Below are 22,503 nucleotides of genomic sequence, written 5' to 3'. Positions count from 1 at the left end.
CAATGGTTTTGGATTCCCCCTCACCATTGGAAACATCCTTCCTGCATCTACCCTGTCTAGTCATGTTAGAAATTTAGATGTTTCTATGAGATTTCCCTCCCCCCATTCTTCTAATCTAAACTACAGCAAATATAATCCTAACTGAATCAATCAGCACAGGGCAGCACGATAGCACAAGTGATTAGCACTGTGTCTTCACAGCACCAGGGTCCCAGGTTCGATTCCCTGCTGGGTCACTGTCTGTGCGGAGTCTGCACGTCCTCCCCGTGTCTGCGTGGGTTTCCTCCGGTTGCTCCGGTTTCCTCCCACAGTCCAAAGATGTGCAAGTTAGGTGGATTGGCCAAGCTAAATTGCCCTTCGTGACCAAAAAGGTTAGGTGGGGTTACTGGGATAGGGTGGAAATGAGGCCTTAAGTGGGTCGGTGCAGACTCGATGGGCCGAATGGTCTCCTTCTGCACTGTATGTTCTATGTAATCTCTCCTCATACATCAGTCCTGCCATCCCAGTATATACATCTTAGGTTAGATATAGGACACCGCAATACAGAGTAAAACTCCTATTTTCATTTCATTTCAGTTTGCTTCTGTCAAACCACAGAAGAACACCTGGACCACAGATTTTTCCATTCCCCACATCAGTCATTCTGTGGGAACTCAGTGTGAGATTGCCAATTAATAGGTTTTATGCATGGAGCCAACTTTCATTGGGAACTGGGTGGAAATAATCCAAACTAATTTTTCACAGGTGCCTTACAGCAATCAGAAATTGGAAGCATTTAACCCTTCATTCGGGATTTGATTTGAACACAGATCTTCTCCAGACTCTTGACCATAGTACTGATCTGCTGTGGTAGTAGAGGTATTACGGTACCTGGTATGCTGGAGCACCATTGGTGGAAACTGTATGCTTTCTATTGGTTAGGATGTATTGTAGCTCTGCCCTGCTAGGCGAGGTATAAGAGCCCGTGCCGCCCCAGCAGCCTTTATACTGTACCTGAGCTGCTGGGGGAAACATCTAGCTTATTAAAGTTGGACTACAACCTCGCTTTCGTGGTCATTGATCGTGCATCAATTTAATAAGCTAGTTTAATTTAATAAGCTAGTTTTTTAAAAAATGAATGGAGCTCCGAATCAAGCTGGAGTGTCTGCAACTCAGCCCCCACGCGGCGAACTCAGCGGCAATGTTCAAGCACTGGCTGGCGTGCTTTAAAGGGTATCTTGGGATGGCCGAAAACACACCCACGGGAGAACAGAAAATGCAAGTCCTGCACTCAAGGGTGAGCCCGGAGATTTACACCCTCATCGAGGAAGCGGAAGACTTCGATGCAGCAATAGAGCTGCTAAAAGGACATTATATTCGCTCGGTAAACCCGGCACCTGCTAGCAACGAGGCGACAAACCCCTGGGGAAATCGCTGGAAGAATTCTACCGTGCACTCCTTGTGTTGGGGAGAAACTGCAGCTGCCCGCAAGTTTCAGCGAGCGAACACATTGAACTCTTGGTCCGGGACGCTTTCGTGGCAGGTATGCGATCCTCACAAATCCGCCAGTGACTGCCAGAAAAATAGACTCTAGGTCTCAAGGAGGCACGGGCCCTTGCAGGCTCCCTGGATGTGCCCTCCAGAAACGGCCGCGCTTACGTTCCCGACCGCGCGGCAGCCTCCTGGGCAGCGTGGAACCCCTCCGCAGCCGACCCAGAGACATCCCCCATCCCCCCACAAGCCTGTGCGCAAGGCGGCCTGGCATCCCCGGGGGGCCCCGCTGCTACTTTTGCGGGCAGGCCAAGCACCCCCGCCAGCGCTGCCCAGCCCGCGCATCCAACTGCAAGGGATGCGGCAAAAAGGGCCATTTTGTGGGGGTATGCCAGGCCCGTGCGGTTGCCGCGGTCTCTGGCGGCGAATGCGGACCGCCAACACAAACCTCTCCACGGTCCCCGGGCGGCCAGCGGTCGCCGCCATTTTCCTACTCCGGGGCCATGTGCGGCCCCCAGGCGCCGCCATCTTGTCCCGCGGACGCCACGTTAGAGAGCTGGGCGCCGCCATTTTGTGCACGCCCAGCCATGTGCGACCAATGGGAGCCGCCATCTTGGATGAACCCCCAGGACCCCAACTCGACTGCCCGAAGAGAACACTCAACTGCTGCGATTAGCCTCGGTGACTCTGGATCAGTCCCGGCCTCGAACACTCTCAACTGCTACAACGACTGTGTTTATCAACGGGCACGAGACGTCCTGCCTAATCGACTCTGGGAGCACGGAGAGCTTCATACATCCCGTTAATCAAAAAATCTCCCTGGCCTCCGGTTCCCACTCAGTAGAGATAAAGGGGTTTTGTGTCGCAAACCTCACAGTCCAGGGAAGGGAGTTCAAAAATTTCCGTCTCTATGTCCTTCCCCACCTCTGCGCGGCCACACTCCTAGGTTTAGACTTCCAGTGTAACCTCCAAAGTCTAACCTTCAAATTTGGCGGCCCTATACCCCCCCTCACTGTCTGCGGCCTCGCAACCCTCAAGGTCGATCCGCCTTCCCTGTTTCCGAACCTCACCCCGGATTGCAAACCCGTCGCCACCAGGAGCAGACGGTACAATGCCCAGGACGGATCTTTATTAGGTCAGAGATCCAAAGGGTACTGAGGGAAGGAGTCATTGAAGCCATCAACAGTCCCGGGAGAGCTCAAGTAGTGGTGGTAAAGACCGGGGAGAAGCACAGGATGGTCATCGACTACAGTCAGACCAGCAACAGGTTTACACAGCTGGACGCGTACCCTCTTCCCCGCATATCCGACCTGGTAAACAGGATCGCGCATTACAAGGTCTTCTCCACGGTGGATCTTAAGTCCGCCTACCACCAGCTCCCCATCCGCACTAGTGACCGCAAACACACTGCCTTCGAGGCAGATGGGCGGCTCGATCACTACTTAAGGGTTCCCTTTGGTGTCACCAACGGGGTCTCGGTCTTCCAGTGCGAGATGGACCGAATGGTTGACTGGTACGGTTTACGGGCAACATTCCCGTATCTCGATAATGTCACCACCTGCGGCCACGACCAGCAGGACTTCAACACCAACCTCCGAAAATCCCTCCAGACCACAAAAATCCTTAACCTTACGTACAACAAGGATAAATGCGTGTTTAGCACCGACCGCCTATCCTCGGCTACGTAATGCGAAATGGAGTAATAGGCCCCGACCCTGAACGCATGCGCCCCCTTATGGAGTTCCCCCTCCCACTGCTCCAAAGCCCTGAAGCGCTGCCTAGGGTTTTTCAGTTACTACGCCCAGTGGGTCCCCAACTATGCGGACAAGGCCCGTCCCCTGATCCAATCCACAGCTTTTCCCCTGTCGATAGAGGCCCGCCAGGCCTTCAGCCGCATCAAAGCAGACATTGCAACGGCCACGATGCACGCCATCGATGAGTCCCTTCCCTTCCAGGTCGAGAGCGACGCGTCTGACGTAGCTCTGGCGGCCACCCTCAACCAAGCGGGCAGACTCGTGGTCTTCTTCTCACGTACCCTCCATGCTTCCGACATCCGCCACTCCTCAGTCGAAAAGGAGGCCCAGGCCATAGTAGAACCTGTGTGACATTGGAGGCATTACCTGGCCGGCAGGAGATTCACTCTCCTCACCGACCAACGGTCGGTTGCTTTCATGTTCGATAATGCACAGCGGGGCAAGATAAAAAACGATAAGATCTTGTGGTGGAGGATCGAACTCTCCACCTATAACTACGAGATCTTGTATCGTCCCGGGAAGCTAAACGAGCCTCCTAACGCCCTGTCCCGCGGCACATGTGCCACCGCACAAGTGGACCGCCTCCGAGCCCTCCACGAGGACCTCTGCCACCCGGGGGTCACTCGCTTTTTCCATGTTATCAAGACCCGCAACCTGCCCTACTCCATCGAGGAGGTCAGGACAGCCACCAGGGACTGCCAAATCTGCGCAGAGTGCAAACCGCACTTCTACCGGCCAGAGAAAGCGCATCTGATAAAGGCTTCCCTTCCCTTTGAACGCCTCAGCATGGACTTCAAAGGCCCCCTCCCCTCCACCGACCGCAACACGTACTTCCTGAACGTGACTGATGAGTACTCCCGGTTCCCATTCGCCATCCCCTGCCCCGACATGACCGCAACCACTGTCATCAAGGCCCTCCATAGCATCTTTGCACTGTTCGGGTTCCCCACTTACATACATAGTGATAGAAGGTCCTCCTTTATGAGCGACAAACTTTCTGCTCAGCAAGGGCATTGCCTCGAGCAGGACGACCAGTTATAACCCCCGGGGTAACGGACAGGTAGAGAGGGAGAATGGAACGGTCTGGAAGACCGTCCTACTGGCCCTACGGTCCAGGAATCTCCCAGTCTCCCGCTGGCAGGAAGTCCTCCCGGATGCCCTCCACTCCATCCGGTCACTGCTTTGTACCACCACCAACCAGACACCTCACGAACCTCTCCTTGTCTTCCCCAGGAAGTCCTCCTCTGGGACCTCGCTCCCGACCTGGCTGGCAGCACCCGGACCCATCCTGCTTCGAAAACACGTGCGGGCGCACAAGTCGGACCCGTTGGTCGAGAGGGTCCATCTTCTCCACGCTAACCCCCAGTACGCCTACGTGGCGTACCACGACGGCCAACAAGATACAGGCTCCCTATGAGACCTGGCGCCCGCCGGAGCCCCACGCACACCCCAGCCACCAGTCCCACCCTCCCCTCCACCAGGGCACCTTACAGGGAGATCGGTCCTTCTGCCGGCCCTGTCTAGGCCCCCCCACCCACCGACGCACCCCGCAGGCGCTCCCTTCCCAGGTCAACCGTTTTCCCCACCAGCGCCGTCTACGGGTGTCGAAGCTGCCATGGAGATCAAAGCCACGCTCCCAGAGTCACAGACGCCCGAGCCTCCACCAGAGTCACCACCAAAGGTCTGACGATCACAGAGGACGACCAGGGCATCCGATCGACTGAGTGCTTCATTTTAAATTGTAAACTGTAAATTTAAATCACCAATTGTAAATAGTTATTAGAATTGTAAATAGTTACAAAACGCTGTACGGAGGTATTACGGTACCTCCATAACTAATTCTACCACGTAGCCATGTTTGTAGTATCAGGCCACCACCCCCACCGGACTCCTTTTTAGCAGGAGGTGAATGTGGTAGTAGAGGTATTACGGTATCTGGTATGCTGGAGCACCATTGGTGGAAACTGCATGCTTTCTATTGGTTAAGATGTATGGTAGCTCCGCCCTGCTAGGCGAGGTATAAGAGACCGTGCCGCCCCAGCAGCTTTCATTCAGTTGGACTACAACCTCGCTTTAGTGGTCATTGATCGTGCATCATCTGCCAAGGATGATATTCCAGCTCCGTCTGAAGACAGGGAGCAGCTTTTTAAATACACAGCCCCACATTATCCCCAGTATTTGTTTATTTTGATTTTATTTAGATGAACACTTCAAATACCAGCACCTCCTTTCACCAATGGCCTAATGGAGAACAGTATCACTTGATGTATATGACTGGAGGCCTGGTTCTGCTATTGGATGGCAACTCAAGAGGTTAGCACAAGAAAATAATCAAATTATCATCAGCTTCCATCTTTAGGAAAGGGAACTTGTCGTCATTGTCCATTCCAGCTTGCATTAACTGAATTCCATACTGTGTGGGTGATCGAGGGAAAAACATCTGCCTTAACTGAAAGGCCCACGTCACAGGAAAAACAAACTTGAAAAAATTCCACTTTTGCTTCCCAGAGTTACCCAATCTCAACAGACTTAAACAGATATCGCAGACAACTGCTTTAGCCATTTCTTGCCAGATCTGGCAGGGCTGCAATATGCATCATTAGGTCCAGCTCTCATCTGCTAAAACTGCTCACCCTACCAGGATTATCCCTGAATGCAATGATAATCCCACCTAGCTTCATTCCTCCAATGCAATCCATATTTTTAAACCCCTCTCCCATTTCCATTCACCCTCACTGTCAACAAGAGTTCATGGAACACTTTGTCACAAAAGCTGAGGCCATCTGATCAGCTGCTTCTGCCAAGTTCCTCCTTTCACCTATCCCACTGGGCCAAATATCTGAAGTTGCCCCCTGCCCTCTTCCCCATCTTTGCATACACATCATCTTCTAGTTTCTCTTGTATATCCCCTAGTGCCCTCTGGTTTTGTCCTCCTATTCCCTTAACCCAACATTCCTTCCTAGTTTTCACATTAGCTGATATTGCAATGGTTCTTTTTCTTTCAAATCTGCCATTACCCTCTTTCAAACTGTGCCTGCACTGTAATTAAAGGTTTACAATGTGAAAGTAAACAGGATTAAAGACTGGCTATTGCTTAGCAACCGGGGGTCACCCTAGGTTACCAAGAACTTTTGCGTTTTTGACTGGATCCAGAGGAAACCTGACAGGACAATGGTGCTGCTGGGAAAAGCAAATTTAGAACCATAGAATACCTACGGGGCCGGGGGGGGGGGGGGGCAGCACAGTGGCTAGCACTGCTGCCTCACGGCACCAAGGACCCGGGTTCAATCCCGGCCCCAGGTCACTGTCCATGTGGAGTTTGCACATTCTCCCTGTGTCTGCATGGATCTCACCCCCACAACCCAAAAAGATGTGCAGGGGTGAATTGGCCACGCTAAATTGCCCCTCAATTGGAAAAAAAAGAATTTATTTAAAAAAAGAATCCCTGCAGTGCAGAAGGAGGCCATTCATCCCATCGAGTCCGCACTGACCCTCTGAAAGTGCACCCTACCTAGGCCCACTTCCCTGCAACCCCGTCCTATCCCCGTAACCCCACCCAACCTTTGGACACAAAGGGACAATTTAGCATGGCCAATCCACCTAACCTCCACATCTTTGGAGCACCTGTTGGAAACCCATGCAGACCCGGGGAGAACGTGCAAACTCCACACAGTCACCCAAGGTTGGAAACGAACCTGAGTCCCTGGCACGGTGATGCAGCAGTGATAACCACTGTGCCACCATGCTGCCCAAAAAACAGGAGGAGAAAAACTAAACAACCAGGGAGACGAAACAACAACAAAAAAGGTCTCAGGAAGACAGTTAAGTTAAAGGAAGAAAAAAAAAGAAATTGAACAAGTTGGATGAAGTTAAAGTAAAAAGCAAAGAAAGTGCTCGGAGTTAAAGAGACAGCTGCATCAGAGATAAATCAAAAGGTTGATGACACCTTAATACAGCCTGTGAAGCAGTGGTGTTCTGTTTGCGTGGCTGGCTACCTGAGAGATTGTGTGGAAGCTTGAATGCATATGGAAGCTTGAATGCATGTGGCAATCCAGAGCAGAGGAATACTGAAAAAACAAATTGAAATCCTGTAAGTGGATCCTTGGCGGCATCTAAAAGAAAGCATTGTTTGGGGAGAAGGTCCTACAGTATGTGTTTTGAGAGTAGAGTTTGGAAACACAGTAGTGTGTGGAAGTTAAGAGTTCCAGTGAGACCAGTTGGTTCACAGTGTGATAAGCATCTGGGGGGATTTGATGAGAAATCCACAGAAGCTACATTTGGTGGCATCTGTAACGTGGTTTCAGTGCGTGGTGCCTGATCACATTTTGCCTATTGTTTCCGCCTATGGACTGTGTATTTACGGAGAACATTATAGTGCAAGATATATTTTTGCAACTTATGTTATCCTTAAAAATCTATGTACATTTGTGAAGATATAAGTAGGCTGAAAGAGTATTATATTTCAGTCAATCTTTTCATCCTTAATAAATGTTTTATTCTTTTGTTAAATGGTAGCCCTGTGACTGCTCATCCATGTCTAAACAAAAAAAAAAAAAGGCAGTCTACTGAGCCATGCTCCATTCTGGTACCCGATTGTCCAGTAGTAACATCAGCTGGGATTGTAACAATTGGTGGCCATGCCTTTAGCAGCCAAGGCCCCGTAGCTCCAGAATTTGCTTTCAAATCTCTCTACCACTCATTTTTCCTTTAAGCCAGTCCTTAAAACCTATTTCTTTGGCAAGCTTTTGGTCATTTACCTACATACCTCTTTGAGTGGCTCGATGTCAAGGCACAGCACCTTAAAATTTATTATGTTAATTGCTATATAAATTGAAGTTGTTCTTACTGTATAAAGATTGAATAGTAATCTTCAAAAGAGAATTGATTAAATACTTGAAAGGAGAAACAAATGCATGGATATGGGGAAAAGTAACTCCTCTCATGCTGAACTATTCTAAGAAGGATACATGAAGATTTAGTTCATCTGAAAGTACCAGACAAAGGCAAACTTATGTTTAAAATTTTGTACTTTTTTTTTAAAAAAAGAGGCAGTGTCATTTTCCATTTACCTTCTTGTTCTATACAATTCCGAATGTTATTAACTTGTCTATCCTCTATACGTCTTCTGGTATTCCTGAAGAAACAGGGAATTCCAGGAAAACATATCCCTCTTCTTTTCCTCACATCTGTAAGCAAAATAAAAGTTCCTTAGTTTCTTGTTTCACCGAAACAAAGCAATTTAATGTAATTTACTAGTCTGGTTTTTATTATTACTTTCTGTTCAAGTAATACCTGCAAGCAGTAGTACACATCTCTCACCATTTCATTACTTACTGATGAAGGAGACCAATGTTATAAGTAGATTTAAACATGAGTTAGTGGAAATCTACAAGTACAGAATTTCTTCAATCTCTTAAAATATGCATTTAGGTGCTTCACCAAGACACCGGGCTACAGAGAGATATTTTGGTAAATGGCCAAAAGCGTGCCAAAGCAGTAGGTTTTAAGGACTGTAATTTTTGCAGATTCCATGAAAATCTACAAACCTAAGCCTTTGGATCTAAAGAGTGAGCAGAAATTATAGGGTGTATAAAATAGAAGTAATTGTCAAATATATGAATGGAAGTTTCTGCAGCAGGTGCTTTCAGGCAGGTAATGTTACAGCAGTGGAAGTAGGCAGCTTGTGTGCTGATAAAGATCTCCTGCGGGATTCTCCGTTGGCAGGATCCTCCATCCTGCCGTCAGCGGACCCACAGCTGTGCGATTCCAGACGGCGTGGAATGGCCCACAATGGGAAATCCCAATGACCGGCTGTGTGAACGGAGAATTCCGTTGCCGGCGTGGGTGGAAAACAGGGCTGGTGGGACAGAGAATCCCGCCCAATGATTCAGAAACTTGGCTTAGCTTCTAATAGATACCAAGTTTGCAAACAATTCTGTTCAACATGGTGTCGTCAAGAGAGTGAGATGGAGTGTGGAGTTGTACCAAAAACCAATGGTTTTCCCAATGTTTAGCTGGAGGAAATTAGGACTAATCCAAAACTGGATATCAGAGTAATATTCCAATAGCATAAAAGGCATTAGAAGGGTCAAAAGAATTGAAGGAAAGGTACGGCGAGATGGCATCAGCATGCATGTGTAAAACAACTCTCCTCTGTGGATAAAGTAGAGGGAACAAGCATTTAGATGATGCAAAGGAGTAGAGGATGAATCTTTGGGGAACCTCTGGAGGTAATGATGTTGAGTTCAGAGGAGAAATCGTTGTAACAATGCGATCGATGTTACTGGACAGATAAGGGCAGAGTCAAATGAAGACTGTCCAAACAAGCTGGACAATAGGGTGGCGGCACTGGAATGCTGTAATGAACTATCTCAAAGGCTAGAAAGGTCACAGAGAGGCATAACGCACCCGAGTCAGAGGGTATATTGTTTGAATAGGGTAGACTTAGAATGTGTCAAATTGATTGGAGAGATACAAAAAAGAGCTTTTGTACAAAAGGACATGAAATTTTGTTTTTTAAATTTAGAATACCCAATTCATTTTTTTTTTCTCCAATTCAGGGGCAATTTAGCGTGGCCAATTCATTTACCCTGCACATTTTTGGGTTGTGGGGGTGAAACCCATGCAAACACGGAGAATGTGCAAACTCCACACGGACAGTGACCCAGAGCCGGGATCAAACCTGGGACCTCGGCGTCATGAGGTCACCGTGCTGCCCCCTAGATCAGGGAAATGACATGTTCAAGGACCTTGGAAATTGAGATTAGCGATGAAAGACATTTTAAAATTCAATCACGGGATGTGGGCATTGCTGAATAGGCCAGCATTTGTTGCACATCCCTAATTGCCCTCAAGAAGGTGGTGGTGAGCTATCTTCTTTAACCACTACAGTTCATGTAGTCGAGGTACATCCACTGTGCTGATAGGAAGAGAGTCCAGGATTTTGACTCATTGCTTTAAATCAAGTAGCAGCATGGATAGACAACTGGTTAGACAAAAATGAAGGATTACGGCAAATAGGTGAAGCCAAGGCATTCAGGCGCCCTTTTAATGAGTGCTTACAAAGCTTGCATGCCTTTGCATCTGCAAATTAACTTAATAACTGACTTGTGCCCCACTCCCCACCATGTTTTACATCCTGACAAGCAGCTCAAATCTGACCTGGTACTACTTGGTCTTTACTTCATCCCTCAATTATTTCAAAGTCATTTTTAAAAAACATACTGGATGTATTATTCACACATTCATACACTCAGTACTACCGTCTTTGCCTGCCGTTTACTTGTGCTCTATTCGGAATGACTGGTTTACTCTGGTCAGAGACAGAGACACACACAACACGCCTCTACCATCATTATTCATAGCTCCAGACCACAATATTATGTGAAAGTTCATGCTGCCTCAGTAACTCTGAGGGCGGAGTATGGATCAGATTGGTGCCAACAGCACTGGGGTTGATTCCTGTTCCGGCTGAGGTACATTCAGGACTTGCCCCCTTGTCTTTCTTGTGAAGGAGGTCATGGTGCTGTGGGTCTGACCTGCCTTTGGACAGTAAACTCCAAGATGAAACCATACATACTCAAATCAGAGGGCACTATCATGCTTTTCCCTCGATGAAAAAAAATACAAAAGTTCCATACAACTTATATACATCCACCCCCCCGGTGTGGGTGAGTGACATGGCTGGGATTCTCAGGCTTGAGAAATTAAGTTCGCCCTGAGGGGGCTCGAATGTAGGATTTGCCCGAAGTGGCAGCCGTCTATCGACTTTTTTGGGAAGAACGAAGCTGTGAGCAGGAGGGGGGAGGCGGGGACCACCATTATAGTAGATGAGTCTCCTGAGCCGGATGGGATTTACCCCAGAATACTGAAGGAAGCAAGGGAGGAAATTGCTGGGGCCTTGACCGGCATCTTTGTATCCTCATTGGCTACCGGTGAGATCCCAGAGGACTGGAGAATAGCTAATGTGGTACCGCTGTTTAAGAAAGGTAGCAGGGTCCGTGTGGAGTTTGCACATTCTACCAGTGTTTGCGTGGGTTTCGCCCCCACAACCCAAAGATGTGCAAGGTAGGTGGATTGAACACGCTAAATTGCCCCCTAATTGGAAAAAATGAATTGGGTACTCTAAATTTTTTAAAATAAAAAAAAAAGAAGAAAGGTAGCAGGGATAATCCAGGAAACTATAGGCCGGTGAGCCTCACGTCGGTAGTAGGTAAATTATTGGAGAGAATTCTCAGGGACAGGATTTATACCCATTTGGAAACAAATGGATTTATAAGCGAACGACAGCATGATTTTGTGACGGGGAGGTCATGGCCTTACTAACTTGATCGAGTTTTTTGAGACGGTGACAAAGATGATTGATGAGGAGAGATTGGGGGATGTTGTTTACATGGACTTCAGTAAAGTCTTTGACAAGGTGTCTCATGGAAGACTGGTACAAAAGGTGGTTACACGGGATCAGTGGTGAGGTGGCAAGATGAATACAGAACTGGCTCGGTCACAGAAGGCAGAGGATAGCAGTAGAAGGGTGTTTTTCTGAATGGAAAGTTGTGTCTGAATGGAAGGTTGTGACTGTTATATTACAGAGATCTAATATATATTACTCATTTGCCTTGCCGAGTTTTATTTAACTTGATGATAAACAGTCAAAGTCTTCCAGTTGATGACAAATTATTTTATTCAGTAACAAAATAATATAGTGCGTTCTTTTACTTTAATACTTTGACTAGTAATAAAATTAACTAAGATTAGATTAAACTAACAATTAATATAATACACTACATTCTGAGCTGGTCACCTCTATACTTTAGCTGCAATACACAAACACTAAGAAAGAGCGGGAAACTCCTTATATAGTTCCTGTTCGTGTTGGCATCTAGTGATCATCTGACTGTACTGACTGCACATTAACTAATCATGTATTAACATATACAGAAATCACTACAGGTGTTCCACAGGGATCGCTGCTGGGGCCTCTTGTTTGTAGTACACAAACAATTTGGGCCCATAAGTAGCCCACCTTCACAAACCCTGAAATCACTGCTTCCACCTTCCTAAAAAAATTGGGAGGCTCTGAAACACGAATGAGAACCTCGGGAGGACCGTCATCTTGACCGTCTGAACCCTTCCCTGCAATGACAACGGGAGCGCACCTCCTAAAGTCCCCCTTCATCTGCTCTACCAACCCAGCCAAATGTAGCTCATGCAGCTGCTCCTACCCCTCCGCCACCTGAATACCCAAGAACTGAAAGCTCCCCCCACCACCTTGAACAGCATCTCTCCCAATCTCGTCTCTTGCCCCTTCACCTGGATCGGAAAGATCTCTTCTCTTGCCCCTTCACCTGGATCGGAAAGACCTCCCTCTTCCCCATATACAATTTATAGCCCAAAAAACAGCCAAATCCTTCTAAGATCCCCATAATCCCCCAATACCTCCCGATGGGTCCGAAATGTACAACAGCAAATCGTCCGCATAGAGCGAGACCCATGCTACACCCCCCCCCCCCCTCCATACTATCCCCTGTCAGTCCTTCGACGCTCCCAACGCCATCGCCAAGGCAAAGAGCAATGGGGAGAGTGAGCATCCCTGCCTCGTCACCCGAAGCAGTCCAAAATAGTCCGAGCTCACCTGGTTTGTCCGCACACTAGCCACCGGTGCCTGGAACAGCAGCCGGACCCAGTCCACAAAACCCTGCCCAAACCGCCCCAGAACCTCCCACAGATCCACTCCACCCGATCAAAGGCCTTTTCCGCATCCACGGCGACCATCACCTCCACCCCGTCCCTTTGGGGCATCATTATCACATTTAATAATCTCCTAATGTTGGCCGCCAGATGCCTCTCCTTCATGAACCCCGTTTGGTCCTCCCCTATCACTCCTGGCACACAGTCCTAAATTCTCGAGGCCAAGATCTTGGCCAATAACTTGCCGTCCACATTTAGTAGTGAGATCGGCTTATAAGACCCACACTGCTTTTGGATCTTTAAAATCAAGTAGATCGAGGCTTGCGATAGCGTCGGGAGGGGAGAACCCCCTGCTCCCTCGCCTCGGTAAACGCCCTTGCCAACAAGGGCCTCAAGGCCCATGAAAAAGTTTTATAAAACTCCACTGGGTATCCGTCCGGGCCTGGGGCCTTGCCCAACTGCATCGCCTCCAGCCCCTCCACCACTTCTACCAGCCCATTGGGGGCTCCCAGCCCCCAATCCAGGTCTTCCTCCACCCTCAGGAACTCCAATCCCTCCAAAAACCGCCTCCTCCCCTCCACCCCGGCTGGGGGCTCTGACCCATACAACCTACTGTAAAAATCGCTAAACACCCTATTCACCCCCACTGGGTCCAAGACCATTCCCCCCCTTGTCCTTCACTTTCCCGATCTACCTTCCTGTTTCCTCAACTGATGTGCCAACATCCTGCTTGCCTTCTCACCATATTCATAAAACACCGCCCTCGCCCTCCTCAGCTGCCCAACCGCTTTCTCCGTGGATAAAAGCCCAAACTCCATCTGCAGTTCCTGCCGCTCCGGGGCCTCCGAATACCTCACTGTTCACCTGCAAGATCTCCTCCACTAGCCTCTCCATCTCCACATGCTCCGCCTTCTCCCTGTGCACCCGTATCGAAATAAGCTCCCCCCTCACTACCGCCTGTAATGCCTCCCACAACATGGCCACCAAAACTTCCCGTGTCGTTCAGCTCCACATACTCCAGAGTGCCCCCAAATGGCCGCCCTCACCCGCTCACCAATCTCCTCATCTAACAAAAACCCCACATCAAGCTTCACTGCAAGTGCTGGCCCCCTCCCTTGTTTACCCGCAATTCCACCCAATGCGGAGCATGATCCAACGCAACAATTGCTGAATACTCCATGCCGAACAACCCTCCGGCAGCGTCTTAATCTAGCACAAAAAAGTCAATTCGGGAGTACACCCTGTGCACATGGGAAAAGAACGAAAATTCCTTCTCCCTCGGCCTCCCAAACTTCTTTCTTTCCCAAACCAAAGTTTATTTTCTACTGCTTGACATGTAGAACACTGTTTCACTGTGTCCTCTATGTCCTTATCCAGCCCTGACGGCCTAAGTGTTGACCCTGAAATTAAAATAGCAAGTGCGATCTGTAACTCTCCGAAATTACAACTTTGGCACCCCACATAATACAACATTCATCAACCTACAGTTCATTCTTGCACATAAAAATGGCCTGAATTCCAAATACAGTATCTGTGTTGGCCACCCATTTGCGATATAGTCATATACCCTTGTCTACGAGTTGTTCTACCAATGTCATCTGATGTGATTGGCAGCTCATTTACGTCGAAAAGAAAAATAAAGCCCCCCTGTTGGGCTCTACCTCTGATGCAGATCTAGACATCGCAATGATCTTCAATAGTCTGTGCTTAATGTTGCACTGACAAGCAGATAAAATCAAAGTCCATCTGTGCACCCCGGCTACAGACAAAGTGGATAGTAGGTTCAAAATAGCTATCAGTGGCTTATGATGAGTTTAAATTGTGAACTACAACAACCATACAAGTAGTTATAAAATCTTCTTACCCTGAAAATCAATGGCCTGAATTTTATGTCCAGAATATGCCCAAAGTCTGCGTGGGCAGGAGGGGATGTGAAAACCGCTCCCACTCAAGATCACATTGTTGCGGTGATGTTACGATGGATGGCCAATTAACAGCCATCCAGTGCAAAATGTGCTCTGAATGACTGAGCACTGCCAGGACAGGCACAAAGAAAAGGGAATGTGTGGGCTGGCAGTTCCAAAGTGCTCCCTCAGCGGGACAGCCACTGTCGACCTGTAAAAAAATAATCAGTGGAAAAACTGTGCCAAGAGAGCCTGGGAAGCTCAATCATATATAGACCTCAATCCTCAGACACATTTTGTTAATTTTATTTGAGTCCTGAATTTCATCCCACCCTGGATTAAGATTGCAGCTAAATTGCAATGGCTGCACTGCCAACCAACTGTGAAAACAGACAGGTAACGTAAACTATCAGCTAATTGCTGTTTAATTAACTTAAACTGGGTTCTTGATTGTCGGCAGGTATGGTTCAGACTCGTGCACGTGTCGACTGACATCGTAATTTTTACACAATTTGAACATTATGTCACACCAGTTCATTCAATGGTTGCAATAAAGTTTCCAAATTTGGCATGAATTTACCGTAGTTACTCATGAGGCCCAAAAAGGAAGAGAGCTCAAGAGATATTCGGCCAGTGTGGTGATGATTCAATCTAGCTGTTGGCAGGATGTAAACCATCTTCATCTATCCGTGACCCAAATACTCCAGTTTTTAAACATTTCATATTTATGTGCCTTCACCCAAACTCCATCCTTAAATCTTAGAGCACCTATTTAAGTCTGTCATCATGGGAGCTGAAGTGCATCATCCATATTTCTTGCAAAATTGGACTCATCAGCCCTTAGAAAATTCCAGGAGCTGAAGAAACACCAACTGGCAGCCTACGAAACTGAAATAAACCAATGCATGTTAACAGTCAATACAAGACTTCCGGTAGCGCCCTAGAGGAAGCAGGTCGCAGGTCAGATTGCTCCCGCCCGCGATGGGCAAACGGACCTTTTCCAACGGACTTTTTCAGAACCTGGCGACCTGAATCGGTGGAGGAGACGATAGGGAAGAGGCTTTCCCCCCCCCCGGGGTATGGACAGCTGGACCAGAAGTGGTCGAGTGGAGCAGCAAGGATCGAAGCGGGAGCAGCGGGGACCCCAGGCCGGGCGGCGAAGCATGGCGGACGGCAGGGACCAGGGAGCGGAGGCTCACTGGCTAAGGGAGCAACAGATGGAGTTCTTCTGGAATTGCTTCACTGAATTGAAGAGGGACACGCTGGTCCCGATGAGGGCGGTAATGGACCGAATGGTCGAGACACAGGCGGTCCAAGAGAAGGCGCTCAGGCAGGTAGAGGTGAAGCTCTCCAGCCAGGCGGACACGGTAACGGAGTTGGAGCACGAGGTGGAGGAGCTGAACGCCCGCCAGAGGAGGATGCAGGAGCAACTTGAAGAGCTGGGGAACAGAGCCAGGAGGCAGAATTTGAGGATCGTTGGCCTCCCCGAGGGCTGCGAGGGATCGGATGTGGGTGCATACGTGATGGGTATGCTCGAGGTGCTGATGGGACCGGAGGCCTTCCCTCGACCCCTGGAGTTGGATGGGGCGCATAGAGCCCCCGCAAGGAAGCCCAGGATGGACGACCGACCGAGGGCCTTGGTGGTCCGCTTTCATCGGCTTGCTGACAGGGAACGTGTGCTGCGATGGGCCAAGGCGGAGAGGAGCAGCAGATGGGAGAACTGCGAGGTGCGCATTTACCAGGACTTAGGAACGGAGCTGGCCAAGAGGCGTGCAGGATTCATCAAGGTAAAGGCAGCCCTCTACAAAAAGGAGGTGAGGTTTGGAATGCTGTATCCTGCGAAGCTTTGGGTTACGTTTGAGGAACTCCACTACTACTTTGAGACACCAGAACAGGTTTGGACTTTCATTAAAGATAAGAAACTGGACTTGAACTAACAGGCACTTCGTTTTTTTAGTGCTGTACAGTGGCGGCGGTCTGTTAACCTAACTTGCTGTGACTAGGAGTGGACTTTTATTAAAAGAAGCTGGACTTGAACTAAAGGACTCTGGGCTCTCAGAGCTTTTGTGTGGCAGCGGTTTGTTAAATTATCCTGTACTGTAATGTTTTATCCAAGATTGTTTTCAGCCAGGACAGAGAGCAGGGGCTGGAGGGCGCATTGTGTAGGGTATTTTTGGGCGCCTGCAAACGGGGCCCTGCACTTGGTACCTTTCGGCAGGAGATTGGGGCCTCTGATGGGGGGGGGGGGGGAAGGGGGGGGGGGGGGGGGTTTGGGCTGGTTAAGGGACTTGAAAGGGCACGATGAGATACAATCAGGTTAATGGGTCCTTGGTGGGTGGGGAGAGGGCGGGAGACAGACAGGTGCCAAGGGCAGGGGTCAGCGTAGCTAGCGTAGGTCAGGGGGCACCAGGAAGAGTAGGAGGAGGGGTGGGCGAGGGCCAAGCGGAGGGTTGACCTGGCAGGTCAGGTCTCGGGAGGGCAGGAGAGGTCAAAGAGGTGGGGGGGTGTTAGAGCCACATTAGTTTAGTTGAACACGTGTGGCATGGGCAAACAGAGCTGACAGGGGAAGTGCCTTATTAACATGTTTATTCTTTCCCACTGTTCGTTTTCACTATGTTAAGGCTCTTTGCATATGGCCTTTTTTCTCTCTGTAAATGTTACACATTTGGTTTAAATAAAAAATCTCAACAAAAAAAAAAGTTAATACAAAAAAGTTTCCTCCGGGTGCTCCGGTTTCCTCCCACAGTCCAAAGATGTGCAGGTTAGGTGGATTGGCCATGATAAATTGCCCGTAGTGTCCAAAATTGCCCTTAGTGTTGGGTGGGGTTACTGGGTTATGGGGATAGGGTGGCGGTGTTGACTCTGGGTAGGGTGCTCTTTCTAAGTGCCGGTGCAGACTCAATGGGCCGAATGGCCTCCTTCTGCACTGTAAATTCTATGATAATCTATGAAACAGTGTGTGCAGATCCTCCCTGTCTGGCAAAGTATCTGGTGGATTATATTACAAATACTTTAGTTACCTTGTAATCACCACATATCCGTACAATACTATCTGATTTTGGTACTACTACTACTATAGGAATAGCCCGATAACTATGCTCTACATTGGAAATGAGTTTTCAGCCTCAAGTCTTTTCGGTTTGTTACAATCCTAGCTGGTGTCACTATTGGATAGTCAGGTCCCAGAATGGAGCCCACAAATACAAGACATATATAGACTATTGTAAGGATCCATCCTGATGATTCCCTTATTTCCCTTTTCTTTACTTTTGCTGTTTTTGACCCTTGGATACTTAATGAAAATGGATCTTACAGCCAAGCAGCAGAGGGAATGTGGAATTCAAGAAGTTGCAACATAGTATATGGTGCTGCTAGTTTTCAAACGGGAGAACTCAGACTTTGTGGCACCCGAGGGATGGGGTGGGACTCAGTTTGATTGGTTGGGCAGTGGATTGGCCAAAAGGCCACATTCTGCCCGGTAACAGGTGATGAGTGATCCTGCCCAAGTGGGATGATTTCCAGAGACTTAAGGAAAGCAGAGTTGATACCTGGACACACACACTGACAAGGACCTGCTCTCTTTTTCTCCCTCGTGTTTTCTCCAGTAAAGCTATACAGCTGTACACAGAATCTGAATGAATCTACAGTGAAAACCTCAAAGTGAAAGCCTGCATTGAAGCAAGGTATGTTAGAAACAACAATCTGAACAAAGGCTCTTATCTTTTATTCTCATTATCTTTACACCCCTCCGTCCCCTCTGTTTGCCTGTATAGAAGGTGATAGCAAGATAAAGTGGGGGATTAGGAATTAGATAGTAGTTAGCCAGTTGTATTTGCTGCATATTTCACTGTGGTTCTTGTTATCATTACGATCCCAGACCAGAACCCAACAGTGGCTAGGATACTGGACTAAAAGACAATATTTTAGTAAGATTGTACAGAAAGAATAATTTGCTCCAGGAGAGATTGCATGAAGAAATAGGGCTTGGTTATTTTTAAAACAAAACTTTATTATGAATACAATATTCAACTAGTCAACTTCACACCAAAAGAACAGCTTACAATTACCTCTTACACATTACTTTCCAATTTCCCATTAAACAACAAGAAAATAAACATACAGCTCCCAATCTATCTTATTGTGGGGGAATAAAGGATCAGAGTCAGGCAAATCAGATCAGAATTCAACTCCTCTCTCCAAAGTTTTCTCCAAAACTTCCCTCTCGAAAGCTTTTCAAAATGTCTCTCTGCAGTCCTTGGCTCCACCCAGCAATGACCTCATCTCCCCAAGCTGAAAAACAAATTATCTCTGCAGGTTGGAGAACTTGCACTGAGTGCTGAATTTGGTGCATTTGAGTGCTATAGTGAGAGTTTGGTGACTGAGGGAGTATAAGGGGTCATTTTTATCTAAAGTCTAGTCTTTCTTTTATTTAGTTAATTAACTTAAAGTTGCTGTTTGGTTTAGAAGAAGGTGAATTTTCAATCAGCTTTAAACAAAGGTTCTACTTGGAGGTACTTGCAGCTGGAGCTTGTTAATTAGTTAATTGGATGAGGCCAGTTTTTCAGAGGCTAGATTCACAGTATAAAAGTGATCCACCTACAGTACAGACTTTGTTTGCATTGAGTGCTGAATTTGGTGCATTTGAGTGCTATAGTGAGAGTTTGGTGACTGAGGGAGGGCTGAATTTGGTGCATTTGAGTGTTATAGTGAGAGTTTGGTGACTATGGGAGTAAGGCGAGGAGGGAGCAAGATGCTCTTTTCATTTCATTTCCTCAACGAGCGAGAAGGGAGCCAGGAGTTTACAGAGAGTGCAGCTGACTGGGAGCAGAGTCGGAGGGCGGAGGTCCAGTTGGTCCACAGGGCAGCTATATTCTGTCAGGTAAGAGGGGATGGAGGCTAGGCCAGTTGCATGCTCCTCCCGTAGGATGTCAGTTCCATGCTCCTCCTGTAGGATGTGGGTGGTGAGGAATACCACCGGTGTCCCCGCTGACTATACCTGCGGGAAGTGCACCCAACTCCAGCTCCTCAGAGACCGTGTTAGGGAACTGGAGCTGGATGAACTTCGGATCATCCGGGAGGCAGAGGGGGTGATTGAGAAGAGTTATAGGGAGGTAACCACACCCAAGGTACAGGACAAGAGTAGCTGGGTTACAGTCAGGGGAAAGAAAACAAACATGCAGAAAGTGCAGGGATCCCTCATGGCCGTTCTCCTTCAAAACAAGTATACCGTTTTGGATGCTGTTGGGGGGGGGGGATGACCTACCGGGGGAAGGCCCTAGCGGCCAGGTCTCTGGCACTGAGTCTGGCTCTGGGGCTCAGAAGGGAAGGGGGAGAATAGAAAAGCAATAGTAATAGGAGATTCAATGGTTAGGGGAATAAATAGGAGTTTCTGTGGTCGCGAGCGAGACTCCCGGAAGGTATGTTGCCTCCCGGGTGCCAGGGCCAGAGAGGTCTCGGATAGTGTCTTCAGGATCCTTAAGGGGGAGGGGGAGCAGCCAGAAGTCATGGTGCACATTGGTACCAACGACGGTGGGAAAAGGGGTGTGGAGGTAATAAAATAGTTTAGAGAGTTAGGCTGGAAGTTAAAAGCCAGGATGGACAGAGTTGTCATCTCTGGTTTGTTGCCGGTGCCACGTGATAGCGAGGCTAGGAATAGGGAGAGAGTGCAGTTGAACACGTGGCTGCAGGAATGGCGTAGGAGGGAGGGCTTCAGGTATTTGGATAATTGGAGCGCATTCTGGGAAAGGTGGGACCTGTACAAGCAGGACGGGTTGCATCTGAACCAGAGGGGCACCAATATCCTGGGAGGGAGGTTTTCTAGTACTCTTCGGGAGGGTTTAAACTAATTTGGCAGGAGAATGGGAACCGGATTTGTAGTCCAGCAACTAAGGTAGCCGATATTCAGGACCCCAAAGCATGTAGTGAGGCAGTGGGGAAGGGAACGCTGACAAAGGAGAGTACTTGCAGGCACGGAGATAGGTTGAAGTGTGTATACTTCAACGCAAGAAGCATCAGGAATAAGGTGGGTGAACTTAAGGCATGGATCGGTACTTGGGACTACGATGTGGTGGCCATCGCGGAAACTTGGATAGAAGAGGGGCAGAAATGGTTGGTGGAGGTCGCTGGTTATAGATGTTTCAATAAGATTAGGGAGGTTGGTAAAAGAGGCAGGGGGGTGGGGGTGGCATTGTTAATTAGAGATAGTATCACAGCTGCAGAAAGGCAGTTCGAGGAGTATCACCCTATTGAGGTAGTATGGGTTGAAGTCAGAAATAGGAAAGGAGCAGTCACCTTGTTGGGAGTTTTCTATAGGCCCCCCAATAGTAGCAGAGACCCAAACTTTGAGTGGAAACACTTTAGATCAAATAGTTTGGATGGGGTGGTGTTTGTGCAGTGTGCCCAGGAAGCTTTTCTTTTTTAAAAAAAAAAATATATTTATTAAAGTTTTTTAACACAATTTTTCTCCCTTACAAACAATAACCCCCCCCCCCCCCCCGCGCCGTAAATAAAAAAAGCAAGAAATTGCGCAGAGCAAGATATATACATGGCAAAATGATATATTTACACAGCTTTGTACCCTGGCTCTCTCCCGTACGTGCCAGTTTCCCCAACCCTTCATGTTATCTCTTGCTCACCCACCCTCCCCGGCAGTGCCCCCCCCCCCCCCCCCAAGGTTGCTGCTGCTGCTGACCGGCCTTCCTCTAACGCTCCGCGAGATCTCGGAATGATTGCCACCGCCTGTAGAACCTCTGCGCTGACCCTCTCAAATCGAACTTAATCCTCTCCAACTTTATGAACCCAGCCATATCATTTATCCAGGCCTCCAGGCTGGGGGGCTTCGCCTCCTTCCACATTAGCAAGATCCTTCGCCGGGCTACTAGGGACGCAAAGGCCAGAATGCCGGCCTCCTTCGCCTCCTGCACTCCCAGTTCGTCCACTACTCCAAATATTGCTAGCCCCCAGCTTGGCTTGACCCGGACTTTCACCACCTGAGATATTGCTCCCGCCACTCTTCTCCAGAACCCCGCCAGTGCCGGGCATGACCAAAACATATGGACATGGTTTGTCGGGCTCCCTGAGCACCTTCCACATCTGTCCTCCACCCCAAAGAACCTACTCAACCTCGCCCCTGTCAAGTGCGCTCTGTGGACCACCTTAAATTGTATCAGGCTGAGCCTGGCACACGAGGAGGAGGAATTAACCCTACCTAGGGCATCAGCCCACAGACCTTCCTCGATCTCCTCCCCCAGCTCCTCCTCCCATTTACCCTACAACTCTTCTACCAGCGCTTCCCCCTCTTCTTTCAACTCCTGGTGTATTTCCGACACCTTGCCCTCCCCGGCCCATACACCCGAGATCACCCTATCTTGAACTTCTTGTGCCGGGAGCAACGGGAATTCCCTCACCTGTCGCCTCACAAAAGCCCGCATCTGCATATATCTAAAGGCATTTCCCGGGGGTAACTCAAATTTCTCCTCCAGTGCCCCTAGGCTCGCAAACGTCCCGTCGATGAACAGGTCCCCCATTCTTCCAATACCCGCCCGATGCCAGCTCTGGAACCCCCCGTCCATCTTCCCCGGGACAAACCGGTGGTTACCCCTGATCGGGGACCACACCAATGCTCCCATTGCACCCCGGTGCCATCTTCACTGGCCCCAGGTCCTTAGCGTTGCCGCCACCACCGGGCT

General features: G+C 48.7%; 1 protein-coding gene across 2 annotated transcripts in view; it reads right to left on the bottom strand.

Moving 5' to 3' along the window:
- LOC140389723 (uncharacterized protein C2orf72 homolog) overlaps window positions 1-22,503 on the bottom strand; it is a 51,721-nt gene that overhangs the window by 1,782 nt on the left and 27,436 nt on the right. The window contains exon 2 of one of the 2 annotated variants that reach the window (XM_072474174.1): window positions 8,294-8,410. The exons of the other annotated variant lie outside the window; for it this stretch is intronic. Coding sequence (XP_072330275.1) covers window positions 8,294-8,410 — 117 coding nt within the window. The remainder of the gene's footprint in view (window positions 1-8,293; window positions 8,411-22,503) is intronic. 2 annotated transcript variants of the gene reach the window in all.

The sequence above is a fragment of the Scyliorhinus torazame genome, chromosome 14 (assembly GCF_047496885.1).
Source record: "Scyliorhinus torazame isolate Kashiwa2021f chromosome 14, sScyTor2.1, whole genome shotgun sequence".
NCBI lineage: Eukaryota > Metazoa > Chordata > Chondrichthyes > Carcharhiniformes > Scyliorhinidae > Scyliorhinus > Scyliorhinus torazame.
Note: the sequence above shows the minus strand (reverse complement) of the source record. Positions and strands in the feature narration are given on the sequence as shown.